This window comes from Alosa pseudoharengus, unplaced genomic scaffold (genome assembly GCF_046254945.1).
Source record: "Alosa pseudoharengus isolate Yale_2024_CS ecotype anadromous, Long Island Sound unplaced genomic scaffold, YU_APseudo_1.1 YU_APseudo_1.1_scf_11, whole genome shotgun sequence".
Classification (NCBI taxonomy): domain Eukaryota; kingdom Metazoa; phylum Chordata; class Actinopteri; order Clupeiformes; family Clupeidae; genus Alosa; species Alosa pseudoharengus.
The window spans coordinates 24,458,131-24,479,984 of record NW_027468576.1 but is presented as its reverse complement, the minus strand read 5'-3'; the positions used below and the strand labels follow the sequence as shown (position 1 = coordinate 24,479,984).

The following is a 21,854-nucleotide window of genomic DNA, read 5'->3' as shown; positions in this document are numbered from 1 at the left end:
TATGAAATCCCCCAATCAAGCTCAGACATGGTGTAAACATATCCAAGCCCAAACAATCTGCTGACCTTCAGTAAAGACTACATATACTGTATACCTGCCTCAGAGAATGCATCACCAATTGAACTTGACTTGACACAGAGTCTTGTGGACATCCCTCCTCCAGGGATCCTTGTAGTGCTGACTGGCTCTGTAGGTCAGTACTGTTTACCTGACACTCACTCTGACAAACAAAATCTTTTCAGGAGATAAATTACTGGCACTTAAGTAACATCTCTTTCAAACCAAATGATGCTCTGTAGCCTTGTCCAAGAGTGGAGAGGCAGGAAATCAATAGGGTAACATCAAGGGATCAGTTCAGTAATGAGGCAACAGAAGTGTGAAATCGGAGAAAGAGAGCTAATGAGAGATAATCAGTGTGTGTGTGTGTGTGTTACATGGTGGTGGAAGTGGATTGAAATTGGGCTGTCAAGGTCATGATGGAAGGGGCTTTCTGTTTTTGTTTGTGTGTGGGGGATGTTACCATAGAATCTCTGATGTTACTGTGCACTAAATTTGCTATTGGTGTACAATTAGAAGTTCACAGAACTCTTTAAAGAGTGTATCTCTGGCTGATACCCCACTATTTTAAGTTGTTGGTCTTGAGCTAATGGAAATATTCCTATAACTATGGACGAAGGTTAAACATGTTACTAAATTGGTACAAATATCAATCAATGCACTTTCATTTACACGTTAAGCAAAGATAGCACCAAACACACAAAACAGCTAAAGAAAATATGTCCCTGTTGATGTTTGTCTGTGGTAATGGTCAGTGGGGTCACTCTTCTCCATCCTGGGGGACCTGAGGGATAGAGCAGCCTGTGCCCAGCATGGGGTCCGTGTGCCCAGGAGGGCCAGGCCTGACCCCCAGCAGTCAGAGGTGGTTAGAGGGACAGCTCTGATCGAAGTTGATAATGAGGTGAAGTCCTTCTGCTGCCTGCCTGCTCCTCTGCCCCCACATGTCCAAAATCTGCGCAGACACTCAATAAAGTGCTGACAGGACGCCTCCTCCCTGTCACTAGAACATTGTGTGCGGTATTGATCCCGGGGACACTGGGTGCTCGTGCTGACAAGTGACACGCGGGGGGCTCAATGGAGCACACACTGGGGCAACAATGGGCTGTGAACACACCACAAGTTGGGCTTTTTTTTTTTTGTTCGATTTTTTTGTTTTTCCGATAAAACAGCTGTTCCAAGAAAAAAAGGGAAATCTTCAGCAGAGCACCTGTCAGAAAAATGGCCGTGGAGGTGAACTTGACCAGAGATGACCAGCACATGGCAGAAGGACGAGAGGACAAGAATAATGCTGACCATGAAAACTACGATATCCAGAGAGCAGAAGCCTTTACAAACCAACCATATGTTGCATTTCGCAAAAATACTGTAGGTCCAAAATAAAAACCCGTTTTTTTCCTCTGAATTTTTCATCTCCATGTTGGAAATTGTATTCTTACAGAGTATGACAAGTAAACCACAAAGGACCTACACAGATATGCATATTGAGTCATTTAACATTGTTTAATAGAAAAAGAAAAACATACAAAACAATCTAGTGACATATGTACAATGTTGCGTGCAGGCTCCATATTTCACACAAAAATCATCCCGTTGGTTTGATGACCTTTATACTGTATATACTGATGATATCTGAAGTTATTGTTTCTCTAAAAGATTCAGTGATGGCTACGGTGGTAGGCAGGTATATGTTCTACCTACGTGAGGTTAGGACAAACCATAGTGAGTTCAGTATCAGCGTCTTTGTCATGCATTTCAAAGGGCTTGGTGAGCCTCAGAAACTTTTTTTAACTACACAAGAAGAAAGGTGCTGTTCCTTCAGCTACTTAACACTGTGTATTCCAATTAACAGTCTTCTCTAAACAAGCATGACTAATAGAATATCCGAATTGTAATAATAATAATAATAATAATAATAATAATAATAAAAGTAATACTACTTAGTTTCAAGTCTTTTGCCATTCATCAACTATGAACCACCAACGACACATTCCACCATGTAAACAATCGTTTAAAGAAGAAGTACTATTTGTAGTACAAACAAAAGTTAAATGACCCTGTAAGTGCATTTATAGCAGACTATAATGGGCAGTTGTCTGTGAATGCGCACAAAAAGTAATAAACATAATGGGATCAAAACAAAACAAAGAAGCAAAAAAGTAAAATAAACAAAACAAACAAAAAAAAGAAAACTAAACAAGACGTGCCTGCATCCTAGCGTGTTTGAACAGCTATGTAGCTAGCTGCGGTGGCATGGGTGTACATGATTAATCTCACACGGTCGGCTCTAGACTACCCGGGGCTTTAACAGTAGGAACCTTCATAGTGCAACTCGGCTCCGACAACTCAGCCTTTCAAAAGGATAAACCACCATTGGGGCCTCCTCCTCGAGCCCCTTACGACAGCCTGGAGCTGCGCCAAACTCCCAAATATACACATCTACAAGAGGTCCATTAGAACACAGGCCAACAGTGCATTTTGACGGCTATGGGGCATCCTTTCTTTTACTTCTCTCTTTCATTTCTCTCTTTTTTTTGTCTCTCTCTCATTTCCCTTCAGTGTTCAGTCTTTCTCTCCTGATGCGCTGACAAGTAGGAGCAGAAAGATGTCAAAGGTCATCTCTTGACCTTGGCGTCCTCTTTGATCTTCCACATCATGAGCTCCATGCAGGCGCAGGCGTCCTCACTGGAGTCGTGCCCCTCAACTGCAGTCACAGATGAAGGACAAAGTCAGGAACAAGGGATTTTATATCATACTACACACAGGCCTGCTCATATGCACTACATGCTCAAGCCAACTATCAAGCTGTGAATTAGTAGCTTCTTTAGTAGAACTAACCACTGCCTCCTTTGACTGTCATGTCAATTGAAGATGAGGTGCATTTAGTTTATTATATCATTGTATCGATTATATGACTAAATAGTATTTAGTCATATAATCTCACCAACATAGGCTGAGAATCATGCTCTATTCATTATTACCTCTTCCTATGACTGACCAGGTTTACCCCCCTACACCCACCAGGACGAGTTAAAGGAGGGTTTAGGAACACAACATCCACACTCTACCTGTTGTCACCGATGTCATATGTACATTAGCTCTTAAAGCAAACAGACAGAAATTGAACAATAATTGATTTCTGAATCCTTTTGTTCAACTGCATGGACACAACATTGTTGGAACGTAGACCAAAGCTGTTGTTTAATAGCCCTCATATTTAGCACATAGCCAGCTGAATCCTGAAATATGCTTTAACTGCATCTATCAAACTGTCAAAGAAGTAAACATATTAAGTAATCCAAGTGAGCTTGAGGGCCTCACCGTTGTCCTGTATGATGCGTTTGAGGTAGTCTGCCATCAGGTTCCTCAGGGCGCGTTTGTAGGGCAAGCCTAAGCGGTGGGGGAATACTATGGCTGTGTCCACTACTGTACTGTGCACCAGCTGCAAAACAGGAACAAGCCATTTAGTCAGATCAAGCTTGCACCCACAAGACAGCTTTTCTGGATGGGCCATTGTATAAAAACAAAAACATTTATATATGGCTTTTCAACTGTACTAGGATTATAATAATAATCTAATAATAATACATTTTATTTAAAGCGCCTTTCATGACACCCAAGGTCACTTCACAAACAAAAAGGTTGTTAAAATTATAGTCATCTCATAAAATGAAAATAAAAATAAAAGTAAAAGTATTTTAGATTATGTACCATGTATGTACAGCATTTTTAAAATGTAAAGAGACAGTAATATAGGACCAATTCTCCAGAGTAATTCAGATGTGAGGGTATGATATACATTTGGTACATACAGTATATGGGATACAATATATTGACGATCTTGCATTTCCCCTAAAATTATAACTGTTTCTCTGTATAATTTACAGCCATTTTTTGCCAAATACAACTTACAACCCCAAATCAGAAAAAGTTATGTAAAATGCAAATAAATAAAATTGCTAGAGTTTTAAGAATGAAATGTTGTCCTATTCCTGCTGATATTGGATTTCAGTTGCTCAACAGTATGGGGTATTCTTCATCATGTTTTTCATTCTATGATGCACCTAATTTGACAGGTCTGGACTCCAGACAGGCCATTTTGGCACCTGGGCCCTGTAACTTGAAAATCATAACGATCCGGGTGTAACTGAAACTTGTCGAAAGTCACATGTAAGATGTACAGAACTCAAACTGTAAATGTTATATAGAGATAATATAGAGAATCAGCACCCATTTCCCCCTGACAACGACGTTATCAGAGGTTTACCTGAGCCCATAAAATGATTTATATTGAATAAACAGCTATGGTTTTAATGCAGTACTATCTGAGGTCCAAAACACCATGGCCATCAAATATTGTTTTTTAGCCTTGTCCCTTGTTTGCAAAGATTTCTCTGGATTCTCTGAATATTGTAATGATATTATATACTGTAGATGATTAACTCCCCAAATAGTACATTTCATAAAAAGCATTATAATTATATTGTGTCTTTATTTGTCCATACACATTTACACAAAGTGATCCCAGAGTCTTTATGGGATGCTCTTTTTCATACCCAATCATGTTGCCAGATTCCCTAATTAGTTGCAAAATATTTCTCCTTTTGTTTTCTTTATCATTACACAACTTTTCCAGCATTTTCTTGGCCCCGTCCCAACTTTTTTTGAAACGTGTTGCTGGTAACAAATTTAAAATGAACATATATTTTCAATGAAATAGTGATATATGTCCTTTTCAACAACATATGATATATTGTCTGCATCCTTTTTGCAGCTAAATATGAGTTTACAGATTTGTATGAATATATGAGATTTGCAGATTATCACATTCTGTTTTTATTTGCATTTTACACAACGTCCCACCTCTTTCTGATTTGGGATTGTAGAACATTTATCCAGCTGTTGCATGTGTACAACATATTCAGAAGATTCAGAACTGTTACACTAGAACATGTCTAATTCAGCCAGTGCTGTGCTGTGGTGTGGAGGTTCACCTTGAGGGCCGTGAGGTCACTCTCCAAGCTGTGTCCAATCAGGATGGAGTCAGCGCTGAACATGCTGAGCAGCACGGCCTGCACGTCTCTCATGGTGATCGAGCAACTCTCCAGATCCTCCTCCGTCACACCTGAGAACCTGGAACCACAAATTTAGGTTAAAACACACACACACACACACAAACACACACACACACAGTAAAAAATGAGGGACAGAGAGAAAGAGAGAAAGAGAGAAAGAGAGAAAGAGAGAGAAAGAAAGAGAGACAGAGAGACAGATACACAGCACAGAGAGAGACAGAGAGAGAGAGAGAGAGAGAGAGAGAGAGAGAGAGAGAGAGAGAGAGAAAGAAAGAAATGTGTCTTGCATAATAGATAAAAGTTTCAAGCATCAAGCCATCCCCTTGCGAGAATCACGCCTTGAGGGTTCGGACCTTGTGTTGTAGTCCACCACTTTGCTCTCGGGCTTGACAAATGTGTCATAGATGACCTTCAGCTCCGAGTTGATGACCGTCACGCGGGTCAGCTCCAGGCCTTGCTTGGTGTAACACTGAGGACAGAGAAAAGAGGAGACATGAGGAAAGGCACCACCCGCAAGTTTGAGAGCCTTTTCACGATCCCTCTGGACACTGGGCATGTTAGCTCCACACTACAGAGGTAACATGGGGTCTCTCTGACCAATTACTCACCATCTCACAGTCCAGGGCAAACACCCCAGCATCTCCGTCCGATGGCAGAGGCTTGTTGAAGGTCTTGACGTATCCCTCTACCGCCTCCTTGCGCCCATCCTGCACGTGTTGCTGTAAATAAATAGTAAACACACAATAAACAATAAGTGATGGGAAGAACATATTCATTAATCCACACAAAAACTACAGTGTGACATACATTTACATTCAACCACTATTCACTATTGGAAGCATCATAGTCAATCACCCTCAACCTCAAACATATCATCGATAACCTCCAATAACATAGCGACTATTTTTGAAAGTGCCCCCTAGTGTCAGAAACAGAGAGAAAGAAAGAGACAGAGAGCGAGAGAGAGAGATAATATTTAATAGAGTCTCTATGTACTCAGTCTACAGTTGTTAAAGTCTAGACTGTCAACAGTCTAAGAATTTTCACACTTTCTGATTGGCTTGTGGTAATCCAACTAATACATTATTAGGATTGTTTGTTTCTATGGACTTAAGAAAGAGACATCTTGCCAGAAATTCCACCTTTCTGTCATGAATTCTGACTAAAATCAGTGTTTCCCACAGAATTAGATTCTATTTGTGGTGGTAGGTTTGCAGAATTAACTTGAATGCAACAGTTTTTAACAAATTAGCGCAGCGTGGTTATGATGCTAACCAGATTTAAGCACAGTTTAGTACAACCTGGAAAATCATTGTGTGGTGGTTAATGTTGATATTGTGGTGGGCCGCCACAAATAAGTCAATGTATGGGAAACACTGAAAATGGCCGTTGTGCAAGACTTTGTCAGCTTCTTCGAAGTTCTGACCTCATTGGAATGCCGGAAATGACATGGTAATACTGCTGACACTTCTTCTCACAGAGCACCTTCCCTTCCCTAAAGACTGATACTGCAGCCACAGATGTAGATACTGCGTTTAATGTCTGATACAACACATGCCACTCAGTGTGCACTGCATACTTTATCTCATCAAATTTACATCCACTAATTGTATTTCTTGGTGTAACACCTCCAAACTAAAACCCATTTTAAAAGAACAAAGGACTTTCTTGTGGACTTACAACACTAAAAGGACAAACCAAAAGTGCAGCACTTCTAAAATACCTCATGCCTTCTATTAGGCCGCTTCTTTCTTTATAGCTTATCTTTTTTGCAGCACCTTTAGAACATATCAATATGACAGACTGAGGAGCAATTTTATGTGCTCAACAAAAAGCACAGGTGAGAGTTTCTGACAGAACCCCGTAGAGATTACCTTTGCCACCTGGCATCCAAGTGAGCCCACAGCACCTGAGCAGCAGTTATAATGTGTCTCCCAGCCACCAGACACTGCAAGCAAAGACCATTAGAGCATAAAACACAAATCGCCCAAAGGATTCTCTCCTCAGGCCTGCTTTATGAAACATCCTGCACAGGATGCCATTCACTTGTACTGTGGTAGACATTTTAAGACGATCCCTAAATTGAATGTGTTGGACATCACATCTAGAATTATTATGTATATGGTTTACATACAGTGTATTGCGTTTAGGAAGAATTGACGTTCTTCTTTTGTATTGAGTCTCTCACTATTACAAGATACATTTCTGTACATTCAACTTGCTCTCTCCATGAATGGCTCTCTAATAAAGATCATGCAACAGCCATTAGAATAGTGAAGGAATTCCCTGAGTCAGACAAGTGACTATGTGATACGCATTGCCTATGCTTCTGCAGAGAATAGTGCTGACATATAATTAATATCATGTGATGTAGCCTCCAACAGCAGGGAAGATGCATATGTGGCACTTTGCTTGAGTTGTCTATTTTCTCTGCTGAAACTACAGCATGACAATCATGGGCTTTGTATATCTGTATGTAATGTTTTTGCCTGGAAACAATGTAATTGAACCTGGATAAGATTGGGCCTCGCCCCAGAGAACTTTGGATTTGTTGCTGGAACTTTGTTGATGGTAACATTTCCTCATCTCCGATCGTGATTAAAGACGGTACCTCTTTACACTCCTGCTTGTGTTGCCTTGAGGTTAAGATTTTTTACCAAAGTATTCATGCTTAATGTAAACATTTCAATTAAAAGGTGCTAAATCTATGCTACACATATACATATATATATATGCACCATTGTGCTCATAATGGCACTCTTGCTTTGCCTTGCTGGCTTCATTATAGTGACTCACTAGTGCCTTTTGTGGTAGAAAGTGTATGAGACAGGAATGGGCCGGGACTAGCTGCTAAATTATAGGCATTTCTGTATTTACATCAAAATAGTTATTGCTTCACATTTTGTTTTTAGTTTATTTATGAATAAGAATTCTCACATATAGTGCCTAAAATTAACTAATCAGGTGTGTAAAATAAAGATAAACAAGATGAAATAATAGCAGTTCGAAAGCCCGGACACTCCCCACAACTGCCCTGTTCTTGCCCCCAGCCCAACCCACCCCACCATCTCCCCGGGTGACCTCTGACCTCGGTAGCGGCGCAGGCGGCCCCAGTGGTGGCTGCACTCCTCCTTGCGCACGCAACTGCCATTGACGTTGATCTTGTACTCGGCCCCACAGCGGCAGCACACCTTAGAGAAAGCTGGGAGAGGCAGGGCAGCTCATCAGTAGCTGTGGCAGACAACTGCCATGTAAAGTAGAGGCAGACGGAGAGCCTGATTGGGCATGTTTTCATACGCGTGTGCAGGGATGAGGGAGTAAGCGATCAAGTGAATGAGAGACAGACAGACTATATGAGTGCGTGCAGGAGAGTGAGAGAGACAAAGAGATCGAAACGGAGAATATTTATGTGTGTGTGTGTGTGTGTGTGTGTGTGAGTGTGTGTGTGTGTGTGTTCATACAAGAGTCAGTGAAAGAGTATGTGAGGAGGATAGAATATATGTGTGCAGAAGAAGTGGCAGAGAGAAAGCCAGAAGGTGTGTGTGTGTGTGTGTGTGTGTGTGTGTGTGTGTGTGTGTGTGTGTGTGTGTGTGTGTGTGTTGAGAGAAAGTGGAATAGAACATTATGTCCAATATTCCAATATGTGGTTTAATGTTGCATTTCTCATTAGTAGGTCACTTTGATACTAAAAGTATGATTCTATGTAATGACTGTATGATATCTGTACTGTCCCTGTGTATATCTCTGTGTGACTGTGTTAAGAGATAAGCGGGAATATTATGACTTTGCAGTGTTTCACTGTTCTGCATGGATGCGTCAGTAGCTATCTGCTCCGGATTGCCAGGCTGCCACTAATCAGGGTCTGATTCAGTGTAGTCCACGTGAGATGGGATGACCAACGCCATCTCCCGTCAGCCTGGAAGGATACTTAAACTCTAACTATTTCCTTGTCTAGTTAGAGCAGCTGATGGATCTTTAGGTGAAGTCATGCTGTCTTTCCCTTGATGCGCATCATTGTAAATAAACTCTGTTCCTGATTTTTCATACTATTGGTCTGACTGGGTCTCTATTAAATCTATGGTATCAAAATTACCATCAGTGTGTATGTATGTATGTATGTATGTATGTGTATATGTGTGTGTGTGTGTATATATATTTGTGTGTGTTGGTCCTCACGATCTAGGTTCTTCTTCTCCGGGGCGTTGTGGATGATGACGTGGCCTGGGCGGTCAGGGTTGGGTCTGGGGTAGCCGTGCTCCTGCAGCTGCTCTTCAGTCATGAGGTACTCCTTCAGCTTGGCATACAGACACGCACCTGTGGAGCAGCATGCCACAGACACACACACACACACACACACACACACACACACGGTTTACATACCTGCTTAAAGCCCAGTCCACCATAACTATAAGGACTACTGCAACTGGAACCAATGACCGGGAAAGTCTCTCCTCATGTTCATGAATGTGATGCCGGATATTCTATAGATTCTGATTGTCTGACAGCGCTTCTATCATTCACAAAATCGCTCTGAAAAGTGATTCCTAACTATATAGTTTTCCATGTTGTTGTCGCTATAGTATGCAGTGTGTACATTGTTGTTTATATTAGCTAGAGCAATACTTTAGTTAGTTTGCTGTAGTTTTTGCTGTTAGCATTACAGTTATCTCTGCCAGTGTGAACAGGCATTAACCCTTTGGTTTTTCTGCTAGCCATTCCAGAATTTAAATTAGTTAAGTCAGAGGAATCTAAAAGGAATCTACTTTCTAAGGATGCGGTTAGTCACCTCGGAGTTCCAACTCCTGCTGTTTGCCCATCCTGTTGACGGTGAAGCTGGTCTTGGCTGCCATGCGGCCCCCCAGCATCTTCTCATGAGACTGAATCTTCTGGCTGGCGCTCGCCGCTTGATACTCTGGAGAACAGCAGCGATGGGTGGGGTGGGTTAGAGGGGAAATAAGTCTGACCTTTGGGTTGTTTGGAAAGCCATGACATGATGCACATGTTGGGTGCGCCAACAGCTAATACATAATACAAAATATGAGCTTAGCAATACAAAATGTGAGCTTAGCGGGATTACGTAATTGGATTTCCGTGTTTTGAGTCAAAGTTTGAGGAACAGGGAGTTTTGATGTGTGCGTGTGCGTGTGCGTGTGCGTGTGCGTGTGTGTGTGAGACGTACTGGGCGGGTTTGAGGCAGGCAAAGTGCTTTTGCTGCGTAGCTTCTTCAGCGTGTTGACGGCCACATTCAGGTAGATGTTCTTACTGCTGCTGCGGTCGTACACCACCTTCTCCTCATCCAGCGCCTGCAAGGAAGCACAGACTGCATGCTCAGAGCGTCCAATCCCATCACAGCATTTACATCCAGTCAAATGCTTTGATCCAAATCCACTGACAGTAATGTAGTCTGTCTCACACAGACACACACACACACACACACACACACACACACACACACACACACACACACACACACACTACAATAAGAAAAACAGAAACATACACACTCCTTTGCTCAATCTGTTGAAATACAGCTACACATGAACAAACACTTGCATTTGCTTACTGACACAAACACACACACACACACACACACACGCGCGTGCGTGCGCATGCATGTGCATTGTGCACACACGCGCGTGCGTGCGCATGCATGTGCATTGTGCACACACGCACGCACGCACACCACTTGTGAGTCTGTTGGGAAGGGAGGCGCTCACCATCTGGAAGGCTGCGGGCTCCGAGGGGCAGACCTTTAGGCACTCGTCAATGAAGAGGTTGAGGTAGCGCTGGCGGACCCCAGTGGGGACTTTGGCTCCAAACTCGGTGGGGATGACCGGCCGCTTCATTGATGAACTCTGAGGAGAGGGAGAGGAGAAAGATTGGGGGGATCCGGTGGGGCCATAATAACATTAGGGCCACCTCAAAGGTGGGGAGAGGGGAAACAGTCAGAGGGGCCCCTGTGGCAAATGTGCCCCATCCCCATCCTAACAGCAGCATCCATACATCTACTTAGCAGCCTAATCTCAGTCAATGTACGATTGATTGGGTGATGTGATGTGTGGCTATTTGATTGACTGAAAACCTACATTGATTCTCTAGTTATGTTGGAGGAGAGGGACAGACTCATTTAAATATATTGATATTTGCCAATTATCCAATCAATCTGCATTGAGATGCTAAAAATTGTATAAATTTGATTTGTTTGTATTTTTAATCCAAACATGGGCAATATCTGTTGCTTACACAACCTACAATAGATCACCGTCAAGCTATATAAACTAGTATATATATATATATATATATATATAACAAACCAAAACTCATCACAGGCCTTCTTATTAACATACTGTACATTACCAAGGTTTATACATTGATTTTGCAAAATTTCTTCAGCTATGACATCAATAAACTGGGGCAGGCTATACATGGGAATGCATTTCTTCTCTTCATTCCTCTTAATGATTAAAGCTCAATTCGATTTTTATTCATTGGGCTATTGGCCACTGCAGTTAATACACAGGTATGGTTAATAAATGGTTTTGTTTTTTTATTTGTATAAAACACTCTCCTGCAGTTTATAGATGGATAGATAATAAATCTTATTAATCCGCTGCTTGGTTGAATTTCCCATTGTCCTGCGTAATTTAGAACGACCATTAACCGTATGTTATTTGCACACCTATGAAGATGTATTTTGTGGGCCTGTATCACACTTGTATATTAATTCGCCGAACCCGTTGTGAAGTTTAAATAACCTGTCACGTTGCATCTGAGCTGTAAAATGCAGACGTTCAGAACATGGCAACATTGTAGCATATGACGGAGGTGGCTTTTAGCTAGATGGATGACAGCAGGCTAAGTAAAATAGCGATGTTTCCAAGCTAAAGTTCATCAGAATCTTGGGATACGCCCGCTTGACAACGGGAGAGATATAACCAAAGATTCTAGAACAGAGCTCTGTTCTAGAATCTTTGGATATAACTAACAACTGGCCTTTGGCCGTAGCAACCATCCATTTAGAACTAGTAACGGCAGTTTGTCCTGCAAGTTAAGAAATTAGTTGATATGTGTTGGAAGAAAGTAGTTCTACAAACAAGACAAGTTTTAGCGATTAAAACGTTTAAATTGTAACAGGAAATGAACACAACGCAAGTGGCAAAAGTGGAATAAGCGGGATAATGGACTCCACGGTGGCCTGTTCACAGAAGTTAATGCACTTACGAGGTTCGCTCTGCATCAACTTCTGTAAACAGACCACCGTGTCGTCCATTATCCCTTACTTAATAAGATAATACTTTATTGTCTTTATTGTTATAAGTATATTATAATATATATATGTTTTGCGTCCATTTCATAGTAGTAGCTTCATTGTAAAAAAGGACAGACATGTAACACTAATGGGAAAAAGTTCAAGTACAAACATACATATAATCTCTCCATAACCAAATAAATGTTATACACAAATGCGGCTAATACACAGGAAATTACTGCACTAAACTAAACAACTCAAGAACTGTGATGAAGCTGAATCATGAGTATATCCCCACCCTATCCACCTCTGTCCACATCACTGCCCTCTACTGGCAAAGACATAGTGTAGATCAGTGGTCTCCAACACGGTGCCCGCGGGACGGCTATGAGGCGCCCCCAGCGCACCTTCTAAAAATAGCCCACAGGTCGCCTGCAGATCACGCTCTAAAAACACGCTCTATTGTGAAGAGCTATTCAATCGATATTTAAGTCTAGACCAGAACCATTTTAAGAATGTATGTAGCCATACATCTGTAACATTAAATTGATATTGGTGATATCTTACAAATTGTAGCTGCGTTACATTTTAGCCTTTGGCTCCAAATCCGTTTCCCATTTAGTCTTTAACCCTTAGAACCCTAAGCTGTTTTTAGGGCATTTTCACTACCTTTATTCATAAGGATTTATTCTGGTCATTGTAAGTGCCACACACATATATTATATATTGTTTTTTTTCAGGAGAGTCGAGGCTATTCAGATCTGCCATCATTTCATGTATTAATACTAGCATTGATTTTATTTAGATTTTTAAAGAATTAAAATATAAAAAGTGTATTATAAAAATTCTTATATTTCGACATGTATCTCACCACAGCAAGCTCACAGCTCTACATGCATTTCATGTGGTTGTAGGGCAGACTGTCCTGAATCGGGCAATATAATTGCCATGTTGGAGGGATACTCTGGGGCTGAGCAATTTACAGAAATATTTGCTGTGTGATTTACGGAAATAAATGCCATTTTTTATTTAGTGATGAAAAATGACCTTTCTGAGCTCCATATCTGTGACATGAACTGATCTGACCTGACTTGACCCGAGGTTACATGTTAGCCTGCGTGCCTGTGTGTATGCTGTCATAATAATTCTCAACTTTTTACTGCATTGCCATGAACAAAGTAAAGGCAAAAAAGGTGTTTATTTGTTGAACAAATTGGGATGCAATGTGAGCCTTGAATTGGATGCCATGCAGGAATTTGCTAGGATCTCAAAACCGGAATATAAACATGCTTTGCCATAGAGAAACACATGATAGCATTGGATTGTAAACATGCTTTGCCACAAGAACAGACAAAAACGTGGGGTAAGTCCAGCTATATGAAGTTATTATTTTGCTGTCACTTCGTCTGTTTTATAACCCAGAAGGATGTACTTGGTATCAAATGATAGCTCTGAGTCTCCTCTTTCATCTGACATGCGTGGCATATCTATGCGATCAAATTCAAACGAGAGTAATGAGTGTGCAGCGTTGGTTTGTGTACATGATGTTATTATTTTGCAGTCACTTCGTCTGGTTTTATAAGCCCAAAGGATCGATAAACATGGTACCAATGGATAGCCCCGTGCCCCCTCTTTCATCTGGTATGCTTGCCATATCGATGCGATCACGGGTTCGCGAGTAATTCAAACTAGAGTAATGTGTGTGCAGGTGAACGCAGAGAAGTATAGACTGTAAATATGATGCAATTTGATTTAATTTCATGATTTTTTTTAATTTTCATACTTGATCGTACAGACAAGTATGTAGTCTCGTTGGAAAGCCCCACTTCTGCTCTGTCGTGCAATAAAGGTTTCATCTCGCTGCGATGAACCGTTCCGGAGCAATGTAACAGAGAAGAAGGGGTGTGTTTTTTGACGCACTTTGCGTCAATCGGGTTCTAAGGGTTAAACAACAACAGAAGCGGAGCGCATACACGCTGCTCGCACGCATAGACAGTAAAGGGGGGAAAACTAGCTCGTCTGGTGTAGCCAATGGAAGCATATCTTTGCAAAAGTTCTGTGGCCATTCCATGTTCGTCAAATACGGTTCTTGCATGATTGTTCAAGAACTGAAAAACAATTGCTTTAGCTCACAGGCCTTTTCTCCTCCGTAGGCTACTGCCGTATAATAGCACTGAAAATGTTGTGGCATGCATGACTGAGCAGGACTGTGCATTACCTTTTTTGTCAGATCATGGAGAGATTTCAGGTATGCAATAACTTTAAAAGGAGTTTTCATATGTTAGGGTGGTGTGGGGGATTACTATTGAAATGTTAAAACTGAATTGTCCACTGAAATCAGAACTTAAACAACCCCTGAATTCATAATGGTGGGTGGATATAAATTGGGTACAAATTTTAACCCAAATTATTAATTGCACAAAACGATTGGTTTTTTTTTGTTAAAAAAAAAATAGATTAGATTCCCCATGCAAACTTTGAAATGAACAAACTGAACAAAAATGTTGGTAGTGTTGCATAGGCCTACACAATATTGATAATTTAAAAGTACAAATCTCATAGGCCTATTATTTAGGAGGACTACCCTTGCAAAAAAGGGGTGACGGTATGTTTGTTTCAAATGAGTAGCCCTCCATATGATTTCGGGTCTTCAGGTAGCCCTCATTCCCAAAAAGGTTGGAGACCCCTGGTGTAGATAATCAGGGAAGTGTTCCTCCCTGGCTGCGCAGAGACATGGGACATCCTCCTAGACCGCTCTACCAAACACAGAAAATACTATCCTTCTGTGATTTAAAGCAAAAATGGCTGCCACTGACCTTCATGGTGGGGGTATGGGCCACTCTCTTCTGCATGCTGGTGGACATGGTCTTAGAGAGGATGCCTGCAGAGGTGTGGGCCTTTACAGAGGGCAGCTCGGGGGTCGCTCTGGTGGGGGACAACACTCGCGAGCCACTCCTTTTAGCTTCGGATGAAGCTGAAGTAAAAAGGCGGAGAAAGAGTCTCTTGACAACTGACCAGAAGCTCCAGCCCTCAACAACAAGTCAGCACAGGTGCAAAGTTCACGTTTCCAGCATCTGGTTTAATATTTCACTCATGATAACATCATCAAGTTAATTTCCCTTTTAAATTGAAAAGGTGTAGCACCCACAATTAAAGACTAAAGACTACTAATATAGAGGCAGAAATACCTGTCTATACTACATAGCGTTAAAACTCTAGAATGTTATATTGCCATCCTTAATTATTGGAATATCACACACTCTAGTAATATGGTGTAGTCAGGCACACTGCATTGCTTTTCATACCTTTAAGAGAAAGTGCGGAGGGGTTAGGCCGATGGGCCACTCTCTTCTTCTCCCCAGAGATAGGGGTGGAGGAGCTGGACAAGGAGTAGGAGGAGGACGCGGTGGTGGCGGCTTTCACCACAACGGCTAGCTGCTCAGCCTGCTGCTGCGCCATCTGCATGCGCTGGTAGCACATCTCCTGCGCTGTTGGCCTCCGGTACGGCCTGACCACCGATGCCCGAGACGACTCGGCCTGCACAGAGAAGTCCCACAGAGAGAGGTCCATGTTACGTTAGTGCTGGTCTCTAAGGAAACAGGTTCCATTTTCAACAGCAAAAACAAGAAATTGCATCTTCATTTTAAAAAAAAAACCCAACATATAAGACACTCACGCTTCCTTTGGCTGCAAAATGTGAGACTCGCTTCTTCTGTCCAGGAATGACTGTTGATAAAGTGCTGTCGGAAGCATCATGGTCTGCTGGCTCCTTGGTTGGCTGTGAAGACAAAACAATGAGAGGAAAAGGTCCCACTTCTCAGTTTAGTAATGGGCCATATGGCAGCTGCCTCTGAAGGCATCCGGTGGACCCACATGTTATCAGAGACACATTTGTGCCAGTGTCAGATGCTGAGGGAAGCTAAATCAAAAACCCTCAGTACAATGCTACTACTATTCCTGTGTACTGCACCATTTTGGATGACATTACGACAAGTTGTTTTCAACCTGTAGGGCAGGGGGGGTGAAAGCATCTGATAAAGAAAGATACACATAATGCAAATAGAAAAGTATAAAGTTGCCATTAATGGTCTCTTCCTCTTTTTGTCAGTGTGTGCGTGTTAAAAGGCCTTACAGACATTTGACTTTAAAACGGTATTTAAAATCTGACTTTAATGGTACACTTGCACCATTTTTCAGGTACTTAGAACTTAAAGTTAAAGTTGAATGATACTTAGCAGACGCTTTTATCCAAGGCGACACAAACTGGCAATAGTGGGAATCGAAACCCGAGTCGACCGATTGTCAGTCAGTTACGTTACCGCTGCTCCACCATGCCTGCATAATATAAGGCAAGGCTGGTTGTAACAAGGATTTGGGAGTTCTACAGTGGATTTAGACTGTCTTGATCATTTCTGTCTCTTCATGTTATCCCTAGTTACACTGGTCACTTCCAACTCTGAATGTGGTCTCCGACTTTGTTACATTCTTCCATTAACAGCATATAAATGCCTCACTGGAATACTCAATAAGAATGTTTGAAAAGTATAATATCTCCTATTGAACCACTCATTTTAGAAAATTAAATACATTTCTACTATTAATGTTTTTGTAAAACCCCTACAACTTAATACTGGATTTAATCAATATTTGAACACCCTGCTCTGTAAGATGAAAATACATTTCTACTACGAATGTTTCTGTAAAACAACTAAAACTTTTTGCACAATGCTGGATTGAACACCCTGACCTGTAAACTAAAGTGATTAAATATGGGTTAAATGTAAGCTCAAACAAAAATTAAGAAGCAATGCCAACAAAAGAAGACTGACAGTACCTGTTTGGCTTGCCTCCCTTTGTCCTCAGTTTTTACGTCTTTGGACTCATTAAAGATCCGCAGGCACTCCTCCAGGGGGTCGGGGTCAGAGTCATAGTCCACATCCTGTAGGTTTGAGTAGTCCACACCTCCATCATCAACATCTTCGTTGTCACTCCGGTCATCTTCCTGTCCGATCTCCTCCTCAGAGAACGAGCGCCTGAGGTCAACTGCGTCCTTCTTGCTGCTCAACAGGCCTTTCCGCCTGTGTGCAGCAGCTGACTTCCTCACAATGATCTCCTCCTCATCCTCCTCATCTTCATCATCTTCGTCGTCTTTCTCCTTCTGCCTGGCGTCCTCTCCGCTCTCATCTCCAAACAGATCGACGTGACTCAGTGACCGCTGTTTCTGCCTGCCCACCTTGGCTTCTTTGCCGCCTGACGACGAGCCACTTTTCCTACTCTTGTCTTTGCTGACCGACACACTCCCTTGGCTCGATTTGGTTTTGTCCTTCTCCTTCCCGGCCGAGTGAAGCTTGCCGTTTTTCTGATCCTTATATTTGGACAAGTCCCTTTCGTGGGTCTTCTCTGGCTTGTGCATTTTGACCTCGCTGCTCCTCTCCTTCTCCTTGTGACTCGACTCACCTTTGACCTTCTCAGGTCTCCTGCTCTTGCCGTCAGTACTCTTCTCCTCCTTCCTGCTCTTGTGTGCCACCTTGTCTTTCAGTCTGTTTTTATCATCAGTCCTCTCAGTCTTGTTGATGCTCTCCGAGCTCAGTTTCTTCTTTTTATCACTGCTGGAGCTCCCAGTCCTCACCTTCTCACCACTGCTTTTTCCGCTGGGCCTCTTCTCTTCTCTTCTCGTATCTCCATTCTTACTGCTCTTCTTTTGACTGTCCCTGTCTTTGGCTTTCTTTTCAGGAACTTTCTCTCGGGACCGTTCCCGATCTAGGCTCTCCTCTGGGTCCCCCGAGTCCCCCTGCGAGGAAACTTCCTCTGGCTTGGAATTCTGGCTCCTCTGTTGCTTCAAAACCCTCGAGGAGGGAGCGGCGTCGCCTTTCTCCTCCGAGCTCCTCCGAGTAGCATCCTCAGCTGAGGCACTGGCATTCTTCCGTCGCTGCAGGTGGCTAAGCAACATCGGCCGGTACTCCGTCCCAGAGCTCTCCTCGTCTGACTCTGCGAAATAGGCAGAGTACTTCTGACTGTCCACCACTGGCTGCTGCGGTCGCGGTTTTTTAACTGTAGGCACATACTCCTCATCTATAGATTGCTTCCTCTTACTTGTAGGCGGAAACGCCTTCTTAGTCTCTGCATCAGTAGTGAGTGCCCTCTGGTACTTGTTTTTGCTGGCCAGTTTGGCAGAAAAGTTGGATAGAGGGTCATATTCCATGTCAGTGAGGGGTTTGGATTTGTCAAGTGTGTACTTGTTCTTGACAGATGTGGATCTCTTGGGGCTAGAGGGAAGATTGGAGGTGCGGGAGGTTGGACTGAAAAGTAAGGACTTTTTCGACGATGTTTTGCTAACAGCTGTGGGTACGTACTCCAGAGAACTGCTATGATTTTCCTCACTTTCTGAGTCCAAAGGGGATTTGGATGTATGAAGCGTGTATTTGCACTTTGCAGAAGAGGAACTCTGAGGGCTGGAGGGAAGTTTGGAGGTGTGGGAAGTCGGACTGAAAAGTAAAGACTTTTTCGCTGACGTTTTGCTGACAGCCGTGGGTACGTACTCCATTGAACTGCCATGGTTATCCTCACTTTCTGAGTCCAAGACGTATTTATTGGAGCGAGGGGTGGGGCTGTAATCAGTCCCTTGTGTCATCTGATAACTCCCAGGGTCATAACCCTGATGAGAGGCAACAGGGACAGGCTTTTTCCGTTTGGGTCCCACAGTGGAGGAGCTTGACGAAGGCTCATATTCCTGGTCCCCGATATGTGAGAGTTTCCTCCTCTCTTTCTCCACCTCACACTGAACAGCCTCAATAGCGCGATTGACCAATTCAAGTTCAATGGCGCCCACGTCCATAGGAGAACCTGGTCGCCGCTTGGTCTCAGGTTCCTCATTGCGATGGTCTTCTGGCCGCACTACCTCGGGACTGAATGGGTCATAACACTCTTCTGCAAAAAACATAAACATACATGCAAAATAGTAAGCGTTATAGCACGAAGTGCAGTTGAAAATCAATTGGTTGTGGCTAGACAGGAGTTAAATCGGAATTAAAACACACCAGGAACGCCTTTTGTTCAACGTTCAACATGTCACCAATATTTTCGTCTGCCGAAAAACATTTTGGTTCGCTTGCAGTAAGAATTACAAGCTCTGCAGCAGTAACCATTAGCTAACTGCTTCTAGTACTCGCAGTGCAATAGCCGCTTAGAACAGAGGACTGCAGCTGTCGCGTGCATGTATTTGTTTACTGAGGGAAAATGGAAATCACCATTTGTACTTGAAGAGAGTTCTTTAGTTTTTCTGACTTCAAACGCTCCATAGGAAGTTCTTCTCTGGTTGCTGTGTCTGAAGTGACAGTATGGTCGGTTGCACCCATTTTTGACGATCTTCCCGTTATAGCTCTCGCTGTAAAACGGGCAATCAATCCCACGGAAAAACCCGGTGGATCTCAACATAGTCACCCAAACTCTCTAGCATTCCCATGTAATTCAGGTCAAATCAACACAAGTTACACTTCTTTATTGAATAAATGTACACCTGTCTCTAGATGAACCTTTCTTTTGCCACTTTCCTTCTCAATAGGAACAACAAGCGTTCGCACGACGCCATCTTTTATTGTTCAACTAAAAAAAAAAAAACATGCACCAAAGGCCCAGGCGTCGCACAATATTGACGTCATGAGAACGCCTCATATATATGCCTGTGCGCATTCCCGGCGTTACTCCCTGGTTACTCTCATTTTATTTGTTACGGTATTAAATAGATGCAGGTAATCCTTATTAATGTTTTATACCTTATTCTTAAGTTTGTATAAACGACTAGGCCTACATCGCGACTACTTATTAGCCTACAATTGTAGACGTATAGCTTTACAACTGTTTGCAGATTGGGGGGTGGGACGGGCTCACCTTTCTATATATATATATATAAAAAAAATAGGCCTACCGCGCCTCGATTCAGAAGGGTTGCACTAAATAGATGCTACGATGTGTAGGCCTATGTATTTGCCTTAACATAGCACTTAAGGCCATGATTTCATTTTTGTATCGACGAGGTAGGCTTAGGGGCCTATAGCCCCTGTTGAACTTCATTGGATAATTTATACACAAAGTAAAGACACGTCTGTTTAAAACCCTTTATTAAAAGCAGTAATTTTGAGACACAGACAGCAACATCAAGTATTTTCACACGTCCAAATAATGGCTCTTAGGCCTGTACATTTCAAGACATCAGCTTTTGTGGCCTTCCAGACGTATACAAGCTAGACTTTCAAAGTTAAACATATCAAAATTCCATATAGGTTACTAACAATCAGACCTGAAGACTTTTTTGCTGCATTGGCCAACATGTTTCAACCAACAGCCTTCAGGACTTAACGTTCAAAACTGAGATAGGACAACCAGGCCAGGATGTTTTACTTTACCTGTAAATATTTCCTGTGGGAAAAGTGTTTTTTTATTATTATTATTATTATTATTATTATTATTATTATTATTATTATTATTATTATTATTAATAATATTTGCACCATGTGTTAAGGACATGAGGTCACTTGTTTGAATGCAACCAAGCCCTGAAGACCAGGGGGTAGCCTATTCCAAGTACGTGGTTTAGTGACATACGTGGGTAACTTAAACTCCTAAGTGGTACATTTCCTAATAGAAGAGCTGTATGGCTTCATTATTCTAACGAAACGATGCCATAGGGCTCTTCTTGTAGGAGGTTTACACTTACGGAGTTAACTTACCCAGGTTTGTCACTACTTGGAATAGGCTTACCCCCCAGGTTGTTGGCGGAAACCAGAGTGGTAGATAAAACATGTAGGCTCTTCCAAGTCCTTACATGTCCTCCTGGGAATGCCTTGATTAGTCCATTTCACAATTTCCGGATACGTTGAACTCAGGTAAATGTTACCGGTAGGCCATCCTGCGTTCCTGTAAACAGTTGTAAAAGAGTGATTGCTACAATGATTTAGACTACACCTTAGAACCTAACTATGGTAAACTTAATAAAGTTTTGGAAAAGACACAGTCGGCAGGTAGCCTACCTTTGAAGATTCAGCAGATTTATTAGGCGACATCTTGTGAAATGGGCATAGAATGACTCTCCCCCCCCCTTTAAACATACCCTCATAGCCTAGGCCTTCATCCTATTTTGTTCAGTCGCCGGTTTCAACTCGTTGAAACATAGGCTAGTTATATTAAAATGAAGATAACGGTAGTAGGTTATAGGCCTATCTAAAGACGCCCAATTAAACAGCTTCATAACAAGGATAGAATTTGTTTAGCCTATGGACGGACTCACGCAAACTTTTAAGAAGTTGTAACTCACCTTACATCCTAAAGTTTCTGAGTAAAAGAAGCTTCAAGAACGAAATCGAATGCTTTTATGAGCTTCCCATTAAGGACACTATGAGGCCTGTGTTTGTCAATTAACTATGTAAATTATACTAATTATTGTTAATTGCTGCAAGCTAGCACGTAGCCTATTCCAGGCC

At 42.2% G+C, this 21,854-nt stretch overlaps 1 protein-coding gene across 2 annotated transcripts; it reads right to left on the bottom strand.

Annotated features, from left to right (window-relative positions):
- Nucleotides 1–1,538: 1,538 nt before the first annotated feature.
- On the bottom strand, nucleotides 1,539–19,953 carry rexo1 (REX1, RNA exonuclease 1 homolog). Of its 2 annotated transcripts, XM_076278526.1 has the most exons (16): nucleotides 19,626–19,953; nucleotides 17,213–19,305; nucleotides 16,055–16,156; nucleotides 15,684–15,915; nucleotides 15,195–15,352; nucleotides 10,847–10,984; nucleotides 10,309–10,432; nucleotides 9,916–10,041; nucleotides 9,306–9,443; nucleotides 8,218–8,331; nucleotides 7,004–7,077; nucleotides 5,738–5,848; nucleotides 5,483–5,598; nucleotides 5,049–5,187; nucleotides 3,376–3,496; nucleotides 1,539–2,758 (listed from the first exon to the last, which is right to left on the bottom strand). In XM_076278526.1, the coding sequence occupies exons 1-16, from the start codon at nucleotides 19,810–19,812 to the stop codon at nucleotides 2,670–2,672; spliced, it is 4,062 nt and encodes a 1,353-aa protein (XP_076134641.1). In that variant the 5' UTR covers nucleotides 19,813–19,953; the 3' UTR covers nucleotides 1,539–2,669. The 2 variants fall into 2 exon arrangements, with proteins under 2 accessions (XP_076134641.1, XP_076134643.1); XM_076278528.1 differs by lacking the exons at nucleotides 15,195–15,352; nucleotides 15,684–15,915; nucleotides 16,055–16,156.
- Nucleotides 19,954–21,854: the final 1,901 nt, after the last annotated feature.

Bases quoted from the DNA above. Each gene is read 5' to 3' on its own strand.
- rexo1 (XM_076278526.1), bottom strand. From the start codon at position 19,812: ATGTTGAGATCCACCGGGTTTTTCCGTGGGATTGATTGCCCGTTTTAC. The intron at 19,306-19,625 runs GTGATTTCCATT...TGTTTTTTGCAG, and splicing joins ACTCTCTTCAAGTACAAATG to AAGAGTGTTATGACCCATTC. The intron at 8,332-9,305 runs GTGAGGACCAAC...TGCCTCTCCCAG, and splicing joins GGAGAAGAAGAACCTAGATC to CTTTCTCTAAGGTGTGCTGC.